This window comes from Schizophyllum commune (genome assembly GCF_000143185.2).
Source record: "Schizophyllum commune H4-8 unplaced genomic scaffold SCHCOscaffold_9, whole genome shotgun sequence".
Taxonomy (NCBI): Eukaryota; Fungi; Basidiomycota; class Agaricomycetes; order Agaricales; family Schizophyllaceae; genus Schizophyllum; species Schizophyllum commune.
Genome location: NW_026089546.1, coordinates 1824696 through 1846197, shown reverse-complemented (window position 1 = coordinate 1846197; position 21502 = coordinate 1824696). Strand labels below are relative to the sequence as shown.

The 21502-nt window shown below is 56.7% G+C and overlaps 14 protein-coding genes and 1 non-coding gene across 15 annotated transcripts; 9 read left to right on the top strand and 6 right to left on the bottom strand.

The window, feature by feature from the left end:
- Positions 1-91: 91 nt before the first annotated feature.
- On the bottom strand, positions 92-1675 carry SCHCODRAFT_02635416 (peptidase M22, glycoprotease). Its single transcript, XM_050345865.1, has 6 exons — positions 1484-1675; positions 1374-1434; positions 1243-1324; positions 1103-1191; positions 433-1054; positions 92-381 (listed from the first exon to the last, which is right to left on the bottom strand). The coding sequence occupies exons 1-6, from the start codon at positions 1654-1656 to the stop codon at positions 245-247; spliced, it is 1164 nt and encodes a 387-aa protein (XP_050198949.1). The 5' UTR covers positions 1657-1675; the 3' UTR covers positions 92-244.
- Positions 1676-2242: 567 nt separating this feature from the next.
- On the bottom strand, positions 2243-2515 carry SCHCODRAFT_02586504 (uncharacterized protein; the record flags this gene model as incomplete). The annotated part of the gene is made up of 1 exon (XM_050343956.1): positions 2243-2515. The coding sequence occupies exon 1, from the start codon at positions 2507-2509 to the stop codon at positions 2243-2245; it is 267 nt and encodes an 88-aa protein (XP_050198948.1). The 5' UTR covers positions 2510-2515.
- Positions 2516-2716: 201 nt separating this feature from the next.
- Positions 2717-4279, top strand: SCHCODRAFT_02601704 (Di-copper centre-containing protein; the record flags this gene model as incomplete). The annotated part of the gene is made up of 10 exons (XM_003029842.2): positions 2717-2887; positions 2942-3035; positions 3087-3121; positions 3180-3196; positions 3244-3347; positions 3394-3713; positions 3764-3866; positions 3914-3939; positions 3989-4129; positions 4181-4279. The coding sequence occupies 10 exons, from the start codon at positions 2717-2719 to the stop codon at positions 4277-4279; spliced, it is 1110 nt and encodes a 369-aa protein (XP_003029888.1).
- Positions 4280-4531: 252 nt separating this feature from the next.
- SCHCODRAFT_t181 lies at positions 4532-4603 on the top strand. The gene has a single exon. It is a non-coding gene; the product is annotated as a tRNA-Glu (tRNA).
- Positions 4604-4979: 376 nt separating this feature from the next.
- SCHCODRAFT_02635412 (uncharacterized protein) lies at positions 4980-5856 on the top strand. The gene is made up of 3 exons (XM_050345864.1): positions 4980-5262; positions 5322-5392; positions 5445-5856. Exons 1-3 carry the CDS (start codon positions 5220-5222, stop codon positions 5736-5738), a joined length of 408 nt encoding a protein of 135 aa, XP_050198947.1. The 5' UTR covers positions 4980-5219; the 3' UTR covers positions 5739-5856.
- A 486-nt stretch (positions 5857-6342) lies between these two features.
- On the top strand, positions 6343-8131 carry SCHCODRAFT_02635411 (uncharacterized protein). Its single transcript, XM_050345863.1, has 6 exons — positions 6343-6996; positions 7055-7295; positions 7347-7469; positions 7521-7656; positions 7707-7807; positions 7861-8131. Exons 1-6 carry the CDS (start codon positions 6393-6395, stop codon positions 8027-8029), a joined length of 1374 nt encoding a protein of 457 aa, XP_050198946.1. The 5' UTR covers positions 6343-6392; the 3' UTR covers positions 8030-8131.
- A 478-nt stretch (positions 8132-8609) lies between these two features.
- On the top strand, positions 8610-10261 carry SCHCODRAFT_02511270 (uncharacterized protein; the record flags this gene model as incomplete). Its single annotated transcript, XM_003029840.2, has 6 exons — positions 8610-9258; positions 9305-9524; positions 9576-9695; positions 9747-9885; positions 9942-10042; positions 10099-10261. 6 exons carry the CDS (start codon positions 8610-8612, stop codon positions 10259-10261), a joined length of 1392 nt encoding a protein of 463 aa, XP_003029886.1.
- A 426-nt stretch (positions 10262-10687) lies between these two features.
- Positions 10688-12274, top strand: SCHCODRAFT_01158417 (uncharacterized protein). The gene is made up of 6 exons (XM_003029839.3): positions 10688-10823; positions 10864-11435; positions 11486-11602; positions 11653-11794; positions 11849-11949; positions 12000-12274. Exons 1-6 carry the CDS (start codon positions 10698-10700, stop codon positions 12154-12156), a joined length of 1215 nt encoding a protein of 404 aa, XP_003029885.1. The 5' UTR covers positions 10688-10697; the 3' UTR covers positions 12157-12274.
- On the bottom strand, positions 12187-14781 carry SCHCODRAFT_02635402 (uncharacterized protein). Its single transcript, XM_050345862.1, has 7 exons — positions 14449-14781; positions 13800-14401; positions 13124-13751; positions 13036-13074; positions 12866-12985; positions 12656-12812; positions 12187-12597 (listed from the first exon to the last, which is right to left on the bottom strand). Exons 1-7 carry the CDS (start codon positions 14707-14709, stop codon positions 12278-12280), a joined length of 2127 nt encoding a protein of 708 aa, XP_050198945.1. The 5' UTR covers positions 14710-14781; the 3' UTR covers positions 12187-12277.
- Positions 14782-14853: 72 nt separating this feature from the next.
- On the top strand, positions 14854-15548 carry SCHCODRAFT_01327756 (Got1-domain-containing protein). The gene is made up of 5 exons (XM_003029838.2): positions 14854-14945; positions 14995-15086; positions 15136-15314; positions 15367-15448; positions 15500-15548. Exons 1-5 carry the CDS (start codon positions 14924-14926, stop codon positions 15539-15541), a joined length of 417 nt encoding a protein of 138 aa, XP_003029884.1. The 5' UTR covers positions 14854-14923; the 3' UTR covers positions 15542-15548.
- Positions 15549-15633: 85 nt separating this feature from the next.
- On the bottom strand, positions 15634-17790 carry SCHCODRAFT_02635398 (uncharacterized protein). The gene is made up of 2 exons (XM_003029440.3): positions 17603-17790; positions 15634-17543 (listed from the first exon to the last, which is right to left on the bottom strand). Exons 1-2 carry the CDS (start codon positions 17756-17758, stop codon positions 16029-16031), a joined length of 1671 nt encoding a protein of 556 aa, XP_003029486.1. The 5' UTR covers positions 17759-17790; the 3' UTR covers positions 15634-16028.
- Positions 17791-18097: 307 nt separating this feature from the next.
- SCHCODRAFT_01076261 (uncharacterized protein) lies at positions 18098-18527 on the bottom strand (the record flags this gene model as incomplete). Its single annotated transcript, XM_050340979.1, has 2 exons — positions 18098-18379; positions 18441-18527. Coding segments are annotated over 2 exons (369 nt in total), but the record flags the coding sequence as incomplete, so codon positions are not given.
- Positions 18514-18992, top strand: SCHCODRAFT_02510168 (uncharacterized protein; the record flags this gene model as incomplete). Its single annotated transcript, XM_050343230.1, has 2 exons — positions 18514-18883; positions 18934-18992. The coding sequence occupies 2 exons, from the start codon at positions 18514-18516 to the stop codon at positions 18990-18992; spliced, it is 429 nt and encodes a 142-aa protein (XP_050198943.1).
- A 493-nt stretch (positions 18993-19485) lies between these two features.
- On the top strand, positions 19486-20911 carry SCHCODRAFT_02635391 (guanine nucleotide binding protein beta subunit). The gene is made up of 5 exons (XM_003029836.2): positions 19486-19639; positions 19688-20027; positions 20079-20154; positions 20316-20581; positions 20634-20911. Exons 1-5 carry the CDS (start codon positions 19534-19536, stop codon positions 20782-20784), a joined length of 939 nt encoding a protein of 312 aa, XP_003029882.1. The 5' UTR covers positions 19486-19533; the 3' UTR covers positions 20785-20911.
- Positions 20891-21367, bottom strand: SCHCODRAFT_02374838 (uncharacterized protein). The gene has a single exon (XM_050342509.1). It carries the CDS (start codon positions 21264-21266, stop codon positions 20997-20999), a length of 270 nt encoding a protein of 89 aa, XP_050198942.1. The 5' UTR covers positions 21267-21367; the 3' UTR covers positions 20891-20996.
- Positions 21368-21502: the final 135 nt, after the last annotated feature.

Genomic DNA, 21502 nt, shown 5'->3' with positions numbered 1-21502 from the left:
GCATGCGCGTAATGTCACCGTGACTGGACGCGTTTGGGCGCGAAAGTCACGACTTCGCGTTCGGTTTGACGTCACGCGTCGGCCTCGGACTGGCAGGGCAGCGACTCGCGAGAAATGCACCTCGGCAGTCCTTGCGCACGTTGACAAAGCACGAGGAGAAGTATATGTATAGGTACGTGCAAAGAGAGGTGATTAGGGTCAGGCTGTACAGTGAATATGCGGGGTTCTACGATAATCAATGGTGTCATGGTATTGACTCTGAAGAGTCTTTGGGAGCAAGGTCCTCGATGCTCCACTTGGACATGGGGTTTATCGAGTAGTCGTCGTAGTCTTTTCCTCTGAAGCGATGCAGGGATGCCCAGCCTATCATGACCGCGTTATCTGCAGCAACGGATCAGCGGTCTCATCCTCCCGGGCACACTTGGGACGTACCGGTGCAAAGCGAAGGTGGTGGGAAGTTAAGAGCGACCCCGTCGTACGTCTTCACCAACGAGTGAAGCTTCCGTCTGATATACGTGTTGGATGCTACGCCCCCGCTCGCCACGACGTCCCCGACTTGTATCCCCCGACGCAAGCATTGGTCGAGCGCAAGCTTGAGCTTCTCTGCCAGCTGTTCCGCGGCAGCTTCTTGGAAAGCGCGAGCCATTATCCTTCGATGGTCGACGTCGAGATTTTGCACCCCGCCATGGTTCTCCAGATAGCGGTCGACTTGCGAGTGAAGACCACCATATGAGAAGGCGAGCTTGCCGGGCATGCAGCGAGAGAATTTTAGTGGAGGACCGCTTGAAGACGGCTCCTTCGAATTTTCCGCACAGAAAGTCTCCAAAGCGGCGCCCAAGTGGGTGTCGCCAGACTCAATCTCGAGACTTCGCGCGACCTTGTCGAAGGCGCGGCCTATTGCCGAGTCCCTAGTGTCCGCGAGGATTTGGAAGGAGCTCAAAGAGGTGGCGAGTACAATCATAGTGTGGCCGCCAGATATAAGGAGCGTGAGGAATGGGAATCTGACAGGGGAGTCCTTCGGGCTGGTGAAGAGGGCAGTGAGGGCATGCGCTTGCTTCTGCTAGTGAGCCTACTACAGCACAGCGAGGAGGGTCAGGCGCACCATGTGGTGTACGCCCACTATAGGCTTGTCAAGCGCTGCTGCTATGGCCTTCCCTGCATTGGTGCAGACGCCGAGGCAGCCACCCATGCCTGCGTACACGCAGTCAGCAGATATAGCAACTACATACGCGAACAGCGCACCTGGTCCCCTAGTAATGGCTATTCCGTCGAGCTCCGACAGTCCTACACCAGACTCAGAGAGAGCTCTTCGTATTGCTGATGGCTAGAACGTCTCAGAGCGGTGCGCTGGAAGGAAGGGAACCTCGACATGCCATGTTCTTCTGGTGCGCCTCTATGGCCGCGTACGGGTATATACCCCCATACTGTGCATTGCTGCCAGAATAATCAGCACTCATTCTCGAGACCGCAAATGTCAACGCACATTGCATGCTGCTTAATGACGACGTTGGCCAGCACCTTCTCGTCGTCCAACACAGCAGCGCAAGTATCGTCTGCAGAGGACTCCAACGCAAGGACCTTGATCCCCCTTCTTCGTACTGTGTTGACTATGCGCGATAGTGTGTGTCTACGACATGGTAGCGTGCGAGGCAACATCCGGGGTGGTAGTGGTCAGTGATCGAGACGAGAACAATACCTTCCCGAAGGAGGCAGCGAGCGCGGCGGTACGGTCCGGCCCGACGCGAGGCAAAGTCCGGTGGCGGAAGTAAATCGCATCGGCGCGTCCTTCTCTCCTGGCTCTACCCATCATCCTGCTTCGTATTCACCTGAAAGACGCCAAATGGTCTGTGAGGGTAGGACGGTCCAAATTCCAATATCTGCGCGTCCTTCAGTCCACGGCTTTGGAGGAATATCCCTGATTGGCTGAGGCACATCTGCGACTTGAACTTCTCATCAACACCTCCGTCGCGTCGCGCAATCGTTCATCAACGATCCCTAAGCCATGTCCTCAGGAAACAGGGACAGAACGGTGTACACATACTACAAGACTGCAGTCACTGGACGTATGAGCTTCCAGCACTGACAGCTGCTGCGGCTTGGCAGCAGCGACTGGACGGAGGCGTCCTCGGAGTCCTGCAAGCTCCTGCAAGCCCTCCCCACCTACATGCGGCCGCATATCTACAAAGAAGACCATAGAGCACACGAAGCGCTGCGATCTCTTCTCTACGTATCTATCTACCGTCTACATATCTCTCTCGGTCGCTTTACCCCAGCAGACATTACACCTGATCGATACTTTTTGGCCTATACCGTCGATCCCCGGTAGATGGATGGTCTTCCGCAACCCCGCCGCTGGCGATGTTCTTCCGACTTTAGCCATGGCTTTGCGGCGCCCTGGACTTGTAGTCGTGGGCTGCATTCCTCGGGCCTCCTCGGTACCCTGCCAGCAGCGTTCCAGCTCTATATTTCGGAATGCACGAACACGCGCCGGAGGTCTGACACTGCCCATCACGCCGCCCGCCTTCCAGGCCCACCTCTGTCGGAGTCCTCACGACCATCTCATCATTGTTTGCATCCCTGAGCACACGCCGGCCAACTTTGCCGCCCGCAACCGCGCAGTAATAGGCATATATGGTCTAGATTGATCAACGCTCCAGCATACATATACCGGGCCTTTCATCGCTTCGCCGCCACCCCCTCCTTCCTTTCCGCCACCATGGTCCGCAACTTACTTGCGCTCCTCGCCTGCGCCGTTCCCGTGTTTTCTGCGGCTGTCAGCGAGCAATCCCCGGTCAACGCCTCGCAAGAGTGCACGAACCCAGTTGTGCGACGCGAGTGGCGCAGCCTCACCCCAGATGAGCGCCAGCAGTGGTTGGATGCTATCAAGGTGCGTGCTTTACCTCGTTCCGCGCGCCATTACCAACTTCTCACCGTTATCAAGTGCATGGCAAGCCTTCCTCACACGGACGACTTGGTAGTCGAAGTGGGCAAGGGAGACATTGGCCCCATTAACGCGTCGGGTTCTTATTACGATGGTGAGCTCCAGTCGCGCTCGTGAGGAGCACGCGTGTCTCAACGTACCACAGACTTTGCCTACGTGCATATGGATCAGAACCCGGTGGTGAGTACATTGTTCATTCCCGTGTGATCTGGCGCTCAATCAAACGCGTTCCCTTCAGGTCCACTTCACCGCGAGGTTTGTTACGTGAAATGCACCCGATCAGTATACCAACTCCTCACCAGATTCTTCCCCTTCCATCGCGCGTACGTTCACAAGATCGACGAGAAGATGCGTACCCTCTGCAACTATACCGGCCCCTCCGCACCGTACTGGGATTGGTCCCTTGGTACGCATCCTTTGAATACCTGTGAGCGATATCTGATTGTACGCAGACGCCGCCGATGTCGAGCACTCCACCATGTTTGACCCTGACGTTAACGTTAGCGGCCTGGGAGGCTGGGGCGACCCCGAGAACGACTTCCAGCTCGTCGATGGCGCATTCGCCGACCTCCACTTGACCTACCCCTCCCCGCATCGCCTCCGTCGCAACTTCACGCAGTACCCCTTTGCGACCGAGGGCAAGGACCCGCAGTTCTACACGCAGCCGTGGATGCCGGGCAACGAGACCTTCCAAGGCGACCTCCTCCGCAATCTCACGCAGGGCTACGTCGGCGACTACAAGGGTTTCCACTCGAAAATCGAGGCCTTCCTGGTGAGTTCATCTCGGCGTTGCCAATTGAAGTCTTGCTCAATTCCGTGCAGACCGCGCACGCCGCCGGTCACCAGATGATTGGTGGCGACATGGGCGGAATCTGTCCTACCGGCGATACTGAGTGTGTACCTGGCGCGACATTCACGACTAACGGTATGAGTGTCCCTCCGCATAGTGGTTCCTTGACTCACTCTTCCCAGATCCGCTCTTCTGGCTTCACCACTCCGTACGTGTGCACGCACTCCCGCTTCTCCCTTGACTGATCATTTTTCTAGATGGTCGACAAGATGTGGTTCGACTGGCAGCACGCCCACGTCGAGGAGAACTTCTACCTGATCGAGGGCGGCTTGACGCCTCACATTGAGAACGCGACTATCTACGCTCAGTACACTACGGGTGGCCCTCCGGCTCTGGATGTGAGTGCCTTTCGACCCTTTCGAAAAGCGCTGTCTGACTTTCTCCCGCAGTTCAACACCTCCTTGCCTAACAACGGCATGTGGGAGAACCTTACTGTCTGGGATGTCATGAACACGACGGCTGGCATCTTGTGCTACGTGTACGAGTAAAGGCTCTCTTGCTTGCTTATAACAGTACGATACCCTTGGATCTCTGGCGGGTTTGATAGGGCAACTCATAGACTTAACTTACACTTTCTTTATCGCTGCTGCCATATGTAGTGCAGTAAATACAGTCATTCACTACTATAATGTAGCAGTGATGTGCTAGCTATGTGATCACAGCTTATGTTGTCTTCGTTTGTTAGCTTTCTCAGCTTTATAGCACGCTGACATGTACTGAATCTTATCCCATCCAAGCAATCCGGTATGGTGTAACGGCTAACATTATCGCCTTTCACGCGATAGCTCGGGGTTCGATTCCCCGTACCGGAATATGTCCCGAGGTTTTGGTTTTTGTCAATTTCAGTGTTCATCCTCCAGTCCCTGGCTTTTTCCATTTTTTTCAACTCTCACAAGAAGGAAACTCAGATCCGAAGCTTCGCAGTTGGAGTACTTCTATGTGAAGCCAGCCCATTACTGCATATTTGTAATGGCCAGACTTAAATGAGTGCATGCTACTAGGCTTTCGCATGACTAACTCGCCGTCATAGCCTGACAGTCAGCTTATGAGAGGCACGAGCAAACATCGGCTTGAGAACGACGTGCTTCATGGTGGTTTGCGGCCCAACATGCCTGCCAGAATTGAAGTCGAGAAAGAGTCACGGTTTGTGACGTAACAAACGTGACAAGACAGCGGATCGTGAGCATCGTCGCCCACCCCAGTACCCATCAAGACTCGCGGCGACGCCCACCCTCTTCAAGACCCAAAAGATGAGCGTAAGTGTTGCTGCTGCTTGTGCCGTTCCAACGACGTACAACACTGGGCGGAAACGATGAAGAAACGGCTGGATTGAAGGCTGTTGCCCCAGATGACGATCGGGCATGTTCGATCGCGAGCGTCTTCACCCACCCCTCCCCCCGCTACCTCCCTGGCTCTGACATTCGCATCATGCAGGACTCTACCTTTAAAAGATTCGTCGAGGTTGGCCGCCGTACGTCGAGCTCTGCACAACTACGCGTCGATCGTGCTAAACAGATTTTTGCTCATTAGTTGTCATCCTCAAGGCTGGTCCGTTCGCGGGCAAGGTCGCCGTCATTGTCGAGATCATTGACCACAACCGGGTGCGTGTGCTATACGCTATATGACAAGCGAACTGCTAAAGAAGAAGTACAGGCATTGATCGATGGCCCGACCACCGACGTTCCCCGCCAGTCCTACCCCTTGAAGCACGTCACCCTCACTCGCTTTGCCCTCACCAAGCTCCCCCGTGGTGCGCGCTCTGGTGTCGTCAAGAAGGTCGTTGAGGCCGAGGGTATCATCGGCAAGTGGGAGGCTTCGTCCTGGGCCCAGAAGATCGCCGCCACCCAGAAGAGGCGGTCACTCAACGACTTCGGCCGCTTCAGCGTCATGATCGCGAAGAAGCAGCGGAGAGATGCGGTGCGCAAGGCGATCAAGTCCAGCGCATGAGCGCCATTCGACTTTTGCCTCGATGTATCTATGCTTCGTCACGCTATGCACTTCATGAGAATGCCATATGCACCATGCCCCGCACATTTCGATCAGTCAATGCGCTATGACTCCGTCATTGAGTGGTTCTCATACTTAAGAGGCCCATCAAACAAGGTCAGTCCAGAGGCTGAGGGCAGGTACGGAGTTCCCCACATTCATAGCTGTGAGGGCGATGACGAGATGAATCCGCGCTCTAGTTTCTCTATTCGCTACGGTTTATAAAGAGCGCGCAGCTGAAGGTGAGTCATGATAGTCTTGCGCTTCATCTTGCCCACTGATGACCAGGACAGCAGAGAATTTTGCTACTATGTCGCGGGCGTGCTTCTCTGTTCTGGTGTTGCAGCAATACTGGACGCCTATTTTTCGTGTGCAACAGTGTCTTGAACGCAATGTATGAACCGACCAAGCTTCACATCGCAAAGCTAGATGGACCAAATCTTGTTCTTCGAAATCCTAGTAGGGGCGCTTCTACGGGTTTCGTGCTCGGCTGTAGCGCTTGCCGTCACTGCTCGTGCGTAACACGCCGTAAAAGCATTGCGCTCATATAGTGTGCAGACGGTCGCCTTGACCCAACTCTCCCTATTCCCACCACCTCGTCTACTTCACACCACGATGCAGCACATCAAGGACGAATGGCTGGCTCAAGGGGTTCGGTCAACGTTCTCCATCGCTCCTGGCGCCAATATCGCCGGCAAGCAGGATACGATCCCCTGCGGCCTTGGATGGCGATTCAGTGTTGAGCGCGTTGGCCCCACGGAGCATACGTATCTCTTTGGCCACGACCCTTATCTCATTCATCGTTCTGACCTGGGCAATCTGTCAGTCCCGCCCGACAGCGTTAGCTACACCAACATGGTCGCTATCGAGCAGTCGGAGGTCCTTCGCGAGCTGCCCGATTGGGGATGGCGTACAATGGGCACCTGGACGATCGTCGACCCTTCCAAGCTCGCGACCATTTCCTTCTGCGTCTTGCAGTTGGCGCGGGAATTTCCGGTTCCTTGGGACATCTCTGTCACCGAGAATTTCCAGATCAAGTTCCCGGCTCAGCCACCGACGCCGCCCCTCGTTACGCCTCCTGACTCGCTCGGAGAACGGGCTCTTCTCAAGCATATCGACGGCGAAGACGACATCGTACAGTTCCTGCTTCCGTCTCGCATCCATGGCAAGCGTGTAACTGAGGTCCGCCCCGTCTACGCGTCCCGGGATGTCCTTGAAGGTGAGCACTCACACGCCCGCTCCTCCGACTCCAGGCGACTGAATGCAGCTCATGCCAGCATTGCGAATCCCCATCGCCGGTGCACAAGACAGCTACGACGTGTATCGAACGCAGACGCCGCAGGACGAGTACGACTACTCGTCTGACAGCGACATCGATGATGAGGAGCCTGATCCCGCACAAGAACTCGCGGGACAGTCCACTTCCCGAAACCTGGACGACTACACCGTTTCCGTTGGCGAGCTGGCCACGTCGGCTCGTTCTGACGATCTCGAGTCTGAAGTATTCACGTCAGTGGGGCAAGTACTTAGAGCCTTTCTGATCTTCCCATTGTTGACCCCTCTATATAGATCTATGGACGACGACGACGAGCGCATCTCACCCGACGGTCCAGCCATCGGTCTGGAAATAGTAGTCCCTCGAGAGCCGCGCCGTGGAGAAGTTGTGCGATTGACGAACTATGCTCATAGAACGTAGGCACTTTGCATATGAGCTTGACCACACGCTGACTGTAGCTGATATAGGTGGCGCGCGTTCGTCTTCTACATGTATACCGGCAAGATCGCGTTCAAAAGACTTTCTTCCACCGGCGTTTTGGATCGCGGCGCTGCTGATCCACTGCACTGCTCGCCGAAGTCTATGTACCGCATCGCACATAAGGTATGTAGGGCAAGACACTCGCAAGACGGCTCCGTACTGACGCATGCCAGGCTAAGCTAGACGACCTCCGTGCCCGATGCATGCAGGCGATCCTGGCCGACTTGACGGAGGCGAACGTCGTTCGCGAGGCGTTCAGCAAGTTTTCTTCCCAGTGGGTTGCTTGCCACCAATTCGCTTGTGGCGCTTAATTCTTTTCATGTATAGGTACCGCGCGGTTCGAAACGCACAGACCGATTTCTTGGTCAAGCACCTGCAGGATCCAGCTTGCGGCCAGGAGGTTGAGCGAGTCATGCAGGACCTCTCGAACATGCCACACGGCGGAGCTGCCGCTGCGATGATCTGGCGCAAGGTGGCGGCCATCGGTGGGCGTTGAAACGTTGAGCGGTGAACTCTGGTGGAGAACATTTGCTGTCCTAAGGGCCTGTACATATTGTGTGCTATATATCGGAAATGATATCGTGACTTTTACGCGCTGTATGACCGGGCATTGATTGTCTTGTGATTGCGCCTGCGTGGTATCGAGCGTGAGGTCAAAGGTGAGCAAGAGACGCCCTATGTAAATTGAAGCGCCGCAATCGGCATATGCCGATATTGTCTTCCCTCAACGCTCAAGTTTGTTCTCGCTTGGATCTGCTCCTGCAGGCTGCCGGCGGATAGTCACCTTATATTATAAACTGGCTATGGAATATAGCACCGTATGACGCCGAAGACGTTGAAGTCATGCGAGCCAACAAATGCATGCAACATAGTTTCCAATGAGGTCCGCCCTGCGCTTTGGTAATCCTAGTACCCCCCCTTGTGCTTCTCTCTTCTTTGAACGGCCGGCTGACCGAGAAGCTCAGCTGGACCGAACAGAGCGGCTGTAGGCGATGAAGCTTACTGCCTAGATATAAGTAGGCGGGAGGCAATAGGTTGACGTTGACTCCTCCTCTCTTCTGATCCATCCGTCGCAAATGGAACATATCGCAGACGAATGGTTGGAGCGGGGAATCCGCTCGACATTCGCCATTAGACCCGAAGTCTCGGGCTTCAGAGGTACCAGAAACTCGAGTCCGACTGGTCTTGGCTGGCGCTTCTCTATCGAGCATGCGATGGGCGAGCATACCTATAGCTTCAAGTTCGACGCTTTCTTGGTGCACAAGGCTTACCTTGGTACCCTCTCTATACCTCCGGAGGATATCCAGATCGACAACATGCTGCCAATCCAGACGGACAACATGGTGTGCGAGCTTCCGTTCGGCGGCTGGAAGAAAATCGGGACTTGGCTCGTGGTCGACCCCGCGAGGCTCGCTACAATCTCGTTCTACGTTTCTCAGGCATGTCCACCTGGGAGGATGAATTGGTGGGGCGAGCGGGTTGACAACTCGATCCTGATTGCGTTCCCAACGACTGCACCACCTCAAGCCCCATCCCCTCCCCAGGCTTCAACCCCCAGCATACCTCCCCCTTTACCACCAGGAGCATCGCTTGGAGACGGTGTGCTGATACAGAGTCTCGATGAAGGCATGGGAGGCATGGTGCAATTTATACTACCGTATCGTGTTTCTGGCCGGCACGTCATGGCGACACGTTCGGTTTATGGCAGCCCCACCCTTTGCAAAGGTAAGTAAATCGACCTGGTTGCGACCTCCTACTGATCGTTGCCCAGCCCTACAACTTGATATGCCTGACTTCAAGCAGCGCTTTACGGCTGATCAACACTGGTCGCGCAACGAGTATGACTACGAAACCGATAGCGACATCTCTGACGATGAAGACGAGAACGCGAGAGAGGATCTCCAGCAGGGCGAGTCCCCAGCCCCACCTGGCACTGCCGACACTGCGAAGACGCTGTCTGTGGTCGACGACCTTGAGGTCCTCTCTATCAGGTCGGCACCTCTCTCGGTCATATTGCGCATCTTTGATAGGCCACGTTCCAGATCCGGAGGGAACACCTCTGATGTATTCGTGGACTGGGGCGACGACGCTGAGGGAGGCTCGAATGCTTCAACCCGGCATCCCGAGTCGGCCATCGTCGTCAAGCAGCACGCGCACAGAACGTGGGCACGTTACGATGCCCTTACGATAACCCTGCTCACTCCCTTTTTCAGGTGGAAAGCATTGCTCTTCTACATGTACACCGGCAGGATTACGCTGAAGAAGCTTTCATCCGCTAGAGACCCCTTGGTGCCCGAGGTCGTCAACGCTCTTGCATGTTCCCCCAAGTCCATGTACCGCATCGCAGAGAAGGTAAGCGTCTTCGCGAACGCTTGATAGCCTTATAACTCGTGCTGACTTGAATTTAGGCAAACTTGGACGATCTACGTGCTCTCTGCCTCAAAGCCATCGCGGCCGACCTGACGGAGAAAAATATCACAAGTGAGGTCTTCAGCACTTTCTCGTCCAAGTACGTCGTTCTCTCGACCAGTTGTTCCCCCGTATTGACTCTAACGGGCTTTATAGGTATTCCGAAGTGCTCGACTTGGAGACCGACGTCCTAGTCAAGTATATGCGCGACTCGGAATCAGTCTGCAACCTGGAAGTCAGGCGTGTCATGCAGGACGCGACGTCCAGGCCACATTGCGGCAAGGCAATTTCAATGATATGGGGAAAGATCGCAAAGTAGGAATGCCTCGAGAGTGTCAGAGGTCGACTGAGGGTATGCTATGAGCTTGCAACGAGGATCAGTCGAAATCCTAGTACACCCTTTCATATTACGGCACATCTGCCTTCCATGAACGACCAAGTAATGCAGAGCTAGGTCCCGAGCGGCCAGACGGCGTTAAGCTGCTTGTTGGCCCCATACATATATAAGTGCGTACTCGGCAGTGTCATCCGCGTCCTCCTTACACCCTACTAGCGAACCTTTGGGTACGTGATATAGATTTACTATGGCCCCTGTCTGACTCCACCCAATTGCAGAAATGGATCACGTCGCAGACGAATTGTTGGAGACAGGCATTCGTACGACCTTTGCCATCAACCCGGAAACATCGTCATTCAAGGGAGAACGCTTTTCTGGACCGACGGGACTGGGCTGACGATTCCTCGTCGAACATGCGATGGGGAAGCATGCCTATCGATTCAAGTTCGATGCATTCCTCGTCCATCAGGCCCGGCTAGGCATCCTCACCATCTCGCTCGACGCAGTACAGGTGCAGAACATGATCGCCGTCGACACGGAGAAGGTGAACCGCGAGCTTCCGGGCTGGGGCTGGCGTACGATAGGCACATGGCTCGTTGTCGACCCTGAAGCGGGCCACTATCTCATTCCTCGTCACCCAGCGCCCCAGAGACGGGTCTGGGAATTCGGAAGACAGATTCCGAGTGGCGTTCCCCGTCTCAGCGCCTAAGCGCCCTCCCAGCGCGTCGCCAACCACAATTGGGGAGCGCGCGCTGGTCAAGAGTCTGGACGTGGGTATGGGCAGCCACACCGTCCAGTTCCTACTCCCATCGAAAGTGCGTTTCCGACGTGTGGTGGCGACACGCTCCGTGTACGCCATGCGCGACGTTTGCAAGGGTGAGTCTTCTTTTTCCTCGGTGCAGCAGATTTTGACTTCCGTCGAAGCCATCCGGCTTTCTGTCTGCGAAACACAGGAGCGATCAGGCGTTCACCTAAAGCCAATGTCCCAGGAATACGACTACGACACTGACAGCGATATTGACGACGATGATGCAGACGCGGCGATTGAGGACCAGCCGCCCACTCCTTCGGTCTGCGCTGCAGGTCGGGCCCGCTCTCTGCATACCTCGTCGCCTTCTTCGGAAGTGTCATTTGACCTCGATGTGCTTTCGCTAGGGTAAGTGGCTATTATCGTGGATCATCAGCAACAACTCATTCGTTGACAAGCTCCGTCGGCGACGCCAGCGACGATGACGCTGGCGATATAGCTGCAACTGCCGTAGACGCGCTCGGCAACGCCCCAAGCGCCACGGTCATCAACATTAAGCACCATGCGCACAGGACGTGAGTCCATGTCAGCACCTTTTGCGCATTGCATGCTCATGATGGCTCAGCTGGAAAGCCTTCGTATTCTACCTCTACACGGGCAAGGTCGCGTTCAGGAAGCTCTTCTCCGCGGAGGATGCGGGAAGCATCACATCGCCCGCTGCTCCCTTGAAGTGCTCGCCGAAGTCGATGTATGCCATCGCGGAGCAGGTGTGTAGATCGCGGTCCCTGTCGCTAGTCCAACGCGCTCACCGATAGTCGTAGGCAAAGATGAACGATCTGCGCACGCTCTGCATCCAGGCTATCATGGCGGACATCACGGTCAAGAATGTCGCCCAAGAGGTCTTCAGCAGATTTTCCTCGAAGTGAGTAGCGTGCATTGGGGGTTTTCTATAGCTGATTGACTGCGTAACAGATATCCTGAGGTCCTGGAAGCGGAGACGGACTTCCTCGTCAAGCACTTGAAGGACGCCGAATGTGCCGAGGAAGTGCAGCGCGTCATGCGCAACGCGACTACCATGCCTCACTGCGGCACTGCTATCGCCGTGGTCTGGCGCAAGATGGCCAACTAGGCAAGAATGCGCAGCTTGAACTCCGTATCGCTCTTGACCATCATCGTTTCGGTATTTCTTTTCTCACTGTACTTCGTGCTTGCACAATAGACTTGTCATCCCACGTCGCACATTTGCCTTCTCACTGCGAACTACTCCACACCCTCCCCGCCAACCCCAGCGCCCCGCCCCTCCTACATACCTCCTCCAGCACCTCATCCGACAACCCCGACCCCATCGCGCCGTTCACCTCCACCGCGACCCCCCGCGAGCGCGTCTCGTCGTACCGCACTACGATCTCTACCAGCCCCGGTATCGATGACCGCTCGGGGCACGTCATGACGATGCGTGGCCTCCGCGGCTTCGAGAGGTCGAGGTCGTCGCTCATGCCGCCGAAGAGGGCCGCGGGCGCCTCGGTGGGGAGGAAGACGTTCACGGGGAGCATGCGGGGGGTGATGGTGCCTAGGAGGACCCGTGAGCTTTGAGGAAAAGTGTGAAGGGACCGGGAAGGGAGACGTACCGTCGAGAAGGGCAGCGAGTTCATCGTCAGTGACTTCATCGCTCTCGGCTGGTGGTCCGTTTGGCGTGACGCCAGCTGACGGTTTTGAGTTGATGCCCTCTGGTTGCCATTGCACGACCGTCAGCATCTCATTGAGCCAACATTGCTCGCGGACGATCTGAGCGACGTCGTCAGTGTTGTACTAGGGGGAAAAAGGGAACTGCATGCTACCTCCAGAACGCCCCAAATTTCCTTCATTGTGCGCACAGGCACCTTCTGAAGGAAGTAGCCAGGCTCTTCCGGCGCTATCAGTCGCAACTGTAGTGGCGGATGGGCGTTTGTTGGTGATTGCTGCTCTCAGGTTAGCTGCCAATCCGTAGATCCAGCGCGCTGACACTTACATATACGGCTGTATAACGCTCCGATGTGACCGCGTTGAGCTTCCCAAGAATCAGCAGCGTACATTGAGATATAGCGATGCTCACTTACCAGCAAATCGACCCAGCTTCCTTCCGCGAACGCAACAATCCCAACGGCGTCGAGCGACGCATCCATCCCACTCTCCGGATTGATCAGAAGCTCGAGGTCCCGCATACGCGTCTGCGACATCACCACCCCATCCGACCTCCCCCCATCTGTAAAGTCCAGCACCCACTGATACCTCTCCTGCCCCCGCGCCATCACCAACTCGTCCGTTCCCCCCATCGGGTCATCCTCCCTCCCCTCCCCCTCCCCCACCGCTTCCACCGTCGGAAACGCATACTCGCTCTCCGCCTTGCCCGGGCTCAGCGCGAACGTCGGCCGCTCCGTGAACGGCATGACCTCCGCGGGGACGAGCGAGGGGTAGTCGCAGCGCACGAGGCGCAGGGTCGCGGCCGTCATGCCCTCGGCGCCGCCCTTTGAGACGTAGTGGCGGACTTGCATTTGGGGAATGTCGAATTGGGGCCAGGAGGCATGGTCGGGGATGGTGGAACCGGTGTCGCGGAGCATGGTGAGGTAGGCGCGCGGGGAGATGTGCGCGAGGAAGGATACGGTAGGTGCGGTCAGGTATGGTAGCGGTAGAGCATGCCCGCGCAGGAGGAAAATGTCTAGTGGTGGTCGGTCTACTGATAGGACCCTAGCTAGTGTTAGTTTAGTATTTCGATATTCGAGACAATAGACTTACGAGGCAGCGGCTTCCGCTTCTCGCTTCGCGAAGGCTTGGAGCGAGTGACACAAGCTGTCGAACACGTTGAACCATCGTAGGCCACCTGCAGGTCCTGGCCTCGCCGCCAGCTTGTCGAGCAAATTGAGATACGCCAGGTGCTCCGTGCAGACATCGGCCAACTTCGCCCCGCGCACAGGATTACGCTCGTCGTCGGGCTTTTGCACCTCCTCGAAGAACTTCTGCAAGTCCATCACAAGAAAAGCGTCCAACGAAACGGGGCCGTCTTCGGTTGACGGTGCCCCATCCGCGTATGCGTACGCCGTCTTAGTCCCGGATACTCGCACGGTCGGCTTTGAAGGGTCGGTGCTGTCTATCGCGAGATCAGCGTCGATGACCAGGACTTTGCCACCAATTGTCATGACGAAGTTGCCCGTCTTTTTCTGCGCTTTGTACGTGTCTTCATCCCAGAACGCGTCCAGTCCGGCAGCCTTCGCCCAGCTTTCGAAGCGCTGGATGCACCAATCCACGATGACGGCACGGTCGAGAGGAATATCCTCGCCATAGCGAAGCGACGGCTTCTTCCGCAAACCCTCTCCTATTGTTTTTGTACTGTGCGCTGTCTATCTGTTCTCAGTGCGGTTGCGGAAGACTGAAGCGCTATACTGACGACGTGCAGTGTATGTCTAATCTGAGTTTCTTGTCGAAGCAGAGATATAAGCTTCGGGTTTGAAAACTTCACATTCCGATGATCAAGCAGAGAGGTCGCGATAGAGTTCACATTCCTCATGATATCTTGAAGATGCTGGTACGCCTCCTCCGAGTCCGTGCTGAATGGATGGTGCACGGAGGACGGGTGCGGCGCCGTGGAAGGAAGAAGCTGAACACATTTGTGTATAGCCGACAGCAAAGTCTCCGACGTGTTAGCCATAGCTCCAGGAAAGAGCGCAACTCAGCGCCAGGCCAGATGGCAGTCTAGATCGCGAGCACTGAGATGATGGTGAGAACAAGGACGCGTCCAAGCGAGCACAAGAGGCGCGCCGCGTCACGTGCAGGACTACGCTTTACACGTCTCCATCGTCTGGCGCAGCGCGCTCGAGTACCCGCCTAGCTTTTGCATCCCTCTCCCCGCGACACAGCGCACAATGTGGCTCACAGATCAGCAAAGTGCGCGTCAAAACTCCCTCGTCGCGCCGCGTACTCACTTTCCCTACAGAAATCGGCGTGGCGCTCACCACATTCGGCGCGGGCTTCATGGCCCTCGGCGTCCTGCTCTTCTTCGACGGCGCGCTGCTCGCCTTGGGAAACGTGCGTGGCCATGTCCCCCTCTTGTTGCTACATGCTCACCCCCGCGTAGATCCTCTTCCTGTCCGGCATAACCCTCATCATCGGCCCCCAACGCACCATGTACTTCTTCGCGCGCAAGGAGAAGATACGGGGGACAATATGCTTCTTCGGCGGCATCCTGCTCGTGTTCCTGAAGTGGCCATTCATTGGCATGCTGGTCGAGATGTTCGGTTTCCTCAATCTCTTCGGGTGCGTCATGCTGCAATAGCAACCCGCGTCAGTACGCTGACATCCCTCTCAGCGACTTCTTCCCCACCATCATCATGTTCTTGCGACAACTCCCCTTCGTTGGATCGCTGTTATCATTACCCTACATTCGTGTGGTGCGTTCTACTGTCGCTCTCCAGGTTCGACAGACTGACACTCGTTGCCAGGTTGTGGACAGGATAGCAGGGTCACGCACCTCCGCTGTATAACTCTTCTTGCAATTCATGACTTTGCAGCGTATACATTGCTACTCAACGTTGGCGTTGAGCAGCAGTCTGCTCGCCCTACCAATCGCTTTCGCCTTGAGCGAGGATGAGGTACCTCAGCGACCTTACGACAACTGAAGGTTGCCTGCGGCAGTCCGAAAATGTCACTCATAAGGTCTTTGGGGGGGGCATATGCATGAATTATACAGTACAGTATGTTACAGAGAGCAGTCTAGAAAGGTTCGATGTGTACAGGTCGTGTCCGGCATGTAAAGCGCATGTAAATACTTGAAAAGCATCCATAGTAATCATAAGTAGCTGCGGTCGTCGCTGGCCGCACCTTAGCGTGTTGTAGTCGCTGGGAGCACCCGAGCGCCTAGACGGTAGCGGCGCCTTGACAGACGCTGGAACACCTTAGCAGGCGATCACCGGAGGCGCCTTGACAGGCAGTTGCTGAGGCGCATTAGTAGCGCGCATCGGTGTCGCCGCCTTAGCAGGTAGTCGCAGGCGGCGCCGCCGCGTTCTTCGCCCGCATCACCCGCTCCCAGCTCTCCCACAACGGCGCCCGCGCCCCGCGCCCGTTGCCGCCCCGCCCGCCCAGCACACTCATGTGGTTCCAGGCATACGGTGTCGGCAGCAGCGAGTGCACCGCGTCCGCATCGTCGTCCCGCGGGAAATACACCTTGTACCCCACGAGCTGGTTCTTCCCCTGCGCACCGTGGTGCGGCGAGGCGTGGTGCGTGGTAAACGCAAGGGCCGACGGGATGTGCGCGAGGCTCGAGATGGCAGACGACGCGCTCGAGAGGGTGCGCGTGCGCGGCGTCGCGACACCTGGCGAGTGCTGTTGCTGGAAGTGCTGAAGTGTGGCGGTCGAAGAGGAGAACGAGGTCGAGCTCGAGATGCTCTCCGTCCGCCGGCTAGTGCGATCGCCCCGCGCCCGGTCGTGCTCCTCAGGAGGCGACGCACCCGTGAGTTGCGCATTGACATTGAGCGGAGCAAGCGCGCTGGTGGCGTGCCCCTCCTCTGGTATAAGCTCCGGAGTCTTCGGCTGGTGGTGGTCGAGAGTGTAAGATTTCGCGCGGATGAGAGGATGGGGGCGGAGTGGTGCATGTGCGATGGAGTGCGTGGACGGGGGGCGGGTCGATTGCGTGGAGATCGTGGATAGACGCTTGCCGTGCTTATGCGTGGGTGACGCCGGCTGGCTGCGAGGGAAGCGGGCGCGTTGCGGCATCGGCGTGCTCGTCTGCGGGGGAGGGGTGCTGGGCACGGTCTGCGGAACAGGCGGAGAGGTGGGCGACAGCGTCGATTCCGGCGACGGCGGCCCATGCCCGTTGATGTGCCCATTACCATAATCGTGCTGGCGGATAGGCGGTTGTTCGGGCTTCTGCTGGCGAGTCTGGGTTTGCGGCGACGGAGGAGCGAGGTGGGGCATCGTGGTTATGGGAGGCGGCTTTGCTGCTGTTGACGGCGGGGGCTGCGCCCTGTCGGACGGTTGACGGGGGCGCGGGGCATCCGATGTCGGTGGTCTCTGCTGCCTCTGCTCATGCACGTTGGCAGGGATGGCATCAGGAGCCCGCTGCGCGTTCATGTCCTGGAGGCGGCCGTTATCACCGGGTCGCGCCTTCGCCGCGATATCGTCCGGCGCAGCCTCCCTGCTCCCCGCCTGTTTCACTTCCTGCTCTATCCGCTTCTGTACGTTTTTCACCGTCTCCTCATTTGGCCGGCCGTCGTCGCCCGAGGGTTGGCGCGCAGGGGTCGTGGCGCCACTGTTATTCGCGCTGCTGACCCAGTCGCCATCGTCCTCGACCTCTTCCTCCTCTTCAGAGTCATCGTTAGCGCGAAGCGTAAAGCCGGCCTTAGTCCTCCGCGTGGTCGAGGTATTGGCTTTGCCGCGCTTCGCGTGCTGGTGATAAGGGTTCATCGTCTGCATGTGCGAGATGGTATCCTTCGATCGGACGCGGTGTCCGGACGAGGTTCGCGGAAAGGGGGAGGTCCTCCCAGAGGCCTGTGGCACAGGGAAACATGAGATCTGCGCACCACGGACGATGAAAACACTCTACGCACCTCATTCAGGTGCCCATGTTTCTTGCCTCTCAACGCAGGCGGATTCCCGGTCAACTGCAGGTGTGCGGGGACTGCTCCCGCAATCTTCGTCGTAGAAGACGAACGGGTATGGGAGTGCGTACGTGTGAGACCCGGTTTGTGCCCCTTCGGCGGCATGGTCGACGTAGACGATGAGAAGAGTATTTACCCGTATTTATTCTGATTCCTGATTGTTGAGGGGAACGTGTTGAACAAACAGCACAGCCACATGTCGCCGCATCGTGGCGACCCCTGAGCCACTCGAACTGAGGAGCCTCTCAACTGCAGCTCCCGGTACTTGTGCATGAGTCAGAGGTATTGCGGGATGGTATAGCATCTTTACTGGTGTGAGTGCTAACGACCCATATCGGGCGGATCTAAGCTTGCTACGCGCGTCCTACTACAACGTCACAACCACCTCCATCAGGCTATCCATTCCATTCACAGCTACGGTGATTCAAGGAATTAGGAAGACGGCCTCAGACGCTCGACTAGCTCCTGCTGTTTCTTGCGCTGTAAGCGGTCTTCTACCTCCACCTCCTTTGCCGCAGCTTCAGCCCAGCCTGCGAGGCCACCCGTCTCAAAGGCGCGGCGCAGGCGTGCCTCCGCGTCCTCCCACTTCCAATCTTGCTCAACCGCCGGAGAGACTGGCTCCGCAGGTTCCGGTGAAGGCTCGTCCGGCGCACGATGTATTTGTGCCGTGAGACCGGGCATCTTCTCCAGAATCATCAAGCGCATACGGCGTCCAAATTGACGCGCCTGCACGGGTTCCGGTTAGGGTTCAAGTGAACTCGTATCGTATAAGCAAGAGGATACGCACATCGTCAACGTCGAAATAGTACATCGCTCCCTGGATTCCAGCAAAAGCCCCAGCAACGACCAATGCTGTAGCTATGCCGAACGCTTTCGCAGTGTACAGCGCAGCATTGAAGTTGGGGTCTGGAGGAGAAGATGGAACTTTGAAGTCATCATCATCGTCGAAAGGATCGTGGTTTGACCGCCAAGACGCGGAGAAAGCAGGGCTCGCAGACGTCGGCGGTGCCGAAGCAGCGGCAGCGTCCAACTCCTTCTGGTCGACGATGAAGGCGCTCAAAAGAGACTTTGACTTCGTAGCGGAGCGAGCGGTCGGTGCGTTCGCCATTTGGGATGCAGCAGAGACAGATATCTTGTTCAGCGACTCCGCAAGCGCCGCTTTACGCTGCCATCGTAGGAACAGCAGCGGAGTCGCGATGGCCGCGCCTGAGAAGGCGACCTACTGCGAGGGTTAGCCTCCTGACTTCTTGTGAGAAGCAGCACACGCACCAGGGAGATAGGTAGCCATAGCGGCACCCTCTTGTTCTCCCGAGGCGGCAAGGGCTGGGCGTCTGGATGAAGAGGTGCAGACTGCTCAGACTCGGAAAGGGAGGACATAACCGCTTTGACCACGCGTCGCACAAATCCCAAACGGGAACTGACGTCACGACGACCCTTCCTCAGAGGCTCGAGTTCAAGACCAGGCAACGTAGGCATCGACGATGTACGTCGGGAGCGAGACAGACCTTTGCATTGCAAAGGAGGTATGCACGACCACGAAGTTACGCTCGGTCAAGGGCACCGAACAAGGGATGTACATGTGCCACACGATCATGCAGTATGATGTTCATTTTCTTCGTGCGTTTTCAGCAAACGAAGACCGTTCGATCAATGGCTGTCCCTAAATCTCAAGCAGCTCATGGTAGAGATGGTTTAGCGCTGGTGCGAGAGTAGTCTTTCGCATGCAACACATCCCAACGCTAAGTTGAACTTCAACGTGACGGGTCCTCGGCGTCTGCCGGAACGCAGCTGTACAGGCAGCCACTTGTGACCGCGTGACTCGATCTGCGCGCTCGCCGAGTCCCTAGCGTCGGCGACGAAGACCGCAAAGCGCAACGACAATGGAGCAATTACGGTACCTGGGCTCGCTCGAAGGCCACAAGGGATGGGTGACGGCCATCGCGACGTCGTCCGAGAACCCGGACATGATCCTCACCGCGTCCCGAGGTACTTACCCTCTCCTCCCCCTCCGATTTCCATCTAAGTAGCGCCCAGACAAGACGATCATCGTCTGGCAGCTCACCCGCGACGACGAGTCCTACGGTTACCCCAAGCGCATCCTCCACGGCCACAACCACTTCGTGTCTGACGTCGTCATCTCCTCCGACGGCCAGTTCGCCCTCTCTTCCTCCTGGGATCACACCCTCCGCCTCTGGGATCTTAACACCGGCCTCACCACCCGTCGCTTCGTCGGCCACAAGTCCGATGTCTTGTCTGTCAGCTTCAGCGCCGACAACAGGCAAATCGTCTCTGGCTCGCGCGACAAGACGATCAAGCTCTGGAACACCCTCGGAGAGTGCAAGTACGACATCAAGGAGGATGGCCACTCTGAGTGGTACGTAACCACGTGATCTACTCTAGATTTCTACTCATCCTGCTTTCCTAGGGTCTCCTGCGTGCGCTTCAGCCCGAACGTCCTCAACCCGGTGATCGTGTCCTGCGGCTGGGACAAGGTCGTCAAGGTGAGATCACGATTCCGAACATCTTCTCTTCGCCATGATGCATCATCTATATATTTGCTACTTCAGAGGGCTCGGCCCTATGAGACTAACTTTTCCACCAAGATCTCTGAGCTTCACACATGACCACTTCGTCTGTTCATGCCACTAACTCACTCACTCAGGTCTGGGAACTCTCGAAGTTCAAGTTGAAGACCAACCACTACGGCCACACCGGCTACGTCAACACCGTCTCCGTGTCGCCGGATGGCTCCCTCGCCGCCTCCGGTGGCAAGGACGGTATCACCATGCTCTGGGACTTGAACGAGGGCAAGCACCTCTACTCCCTCGAGGCCGGTGACGTCGTCAACGCCCTCGTCTTCTCCCCCAACCGCTACTGGCTATGCGCCGCCACGACGAAATGCGTCAAGATCTTCGACCTTGAGAGCAAGTGCGTAGTCTTACCTTATTCAACCACGCTGCTTTTCTAATATGCTATCCAGGTCGATCGTCGACGAGCTCGTCCCGTCGTTCGACGTTCCCGAGGGCGCGCGCCAGCCGGAGTGCGTCTCCATTGCCTGGTCCGCCGACGGCCAGACTCTCTTCGCCGGCTTCACGGACAACAAGCTCCGTGTCTGGACCGTCATCTCATAAGACGTTAGGGACGATGGATGACCAGGGGGGCTGCTGTCTGATGCTATATTGTTGTGTTGTACACTACATGTACGCTACTTTTCCACCTCAAAATTCAGACCGCGCAGACGGCCGGTTTCATATCTCAGGATTGTGCGAGACGCGTTGAGCTACCGCGAGTTGCATGTTGGAACACGGATCCCTTCATTCCAGGGTTATCGAAACAGCAACGATTATTGGTACAACAGCCGTAACGGTAAGGTAGAGCAACGGGAAGTGCAGAAAGCAACAGAGAAGAGACAAAGGCTAGTGTACAGACGATAGGTATACATACATGCAGGGCAGAGGCGAAGGGTATGACAACATGTACAAGTCATAAAGGTCGTGAATGGGTAAAAAAAAATACAACCGGCGCTGTACTTAGGACAACTGGATGCGTATAAGCTGCAGCGACGGTATTGCGAGTCGGACCTCGTTGGCGAGAGCGGCCTGCTCGAATTCATCCAACGTTCGGAAAGGCTGCCGTAGGACAAGACGCTCCAGGTGCCAGTCCTGGTAGCTTCCCTGCTTCGAATGGAGAGCGTCAGAGAAAGCGACCTGTGAGGTATGTTAGCAAAGCAGCCTTGACCGTACAGGAGCAGGATAAAACTCACCACACTGTGTCGACTTTCTTCATCATCGCCGATATCAACGAACGTGATCTCGAGCTTGCGCAGGAGCGGCAGCGCACGCGCGATCG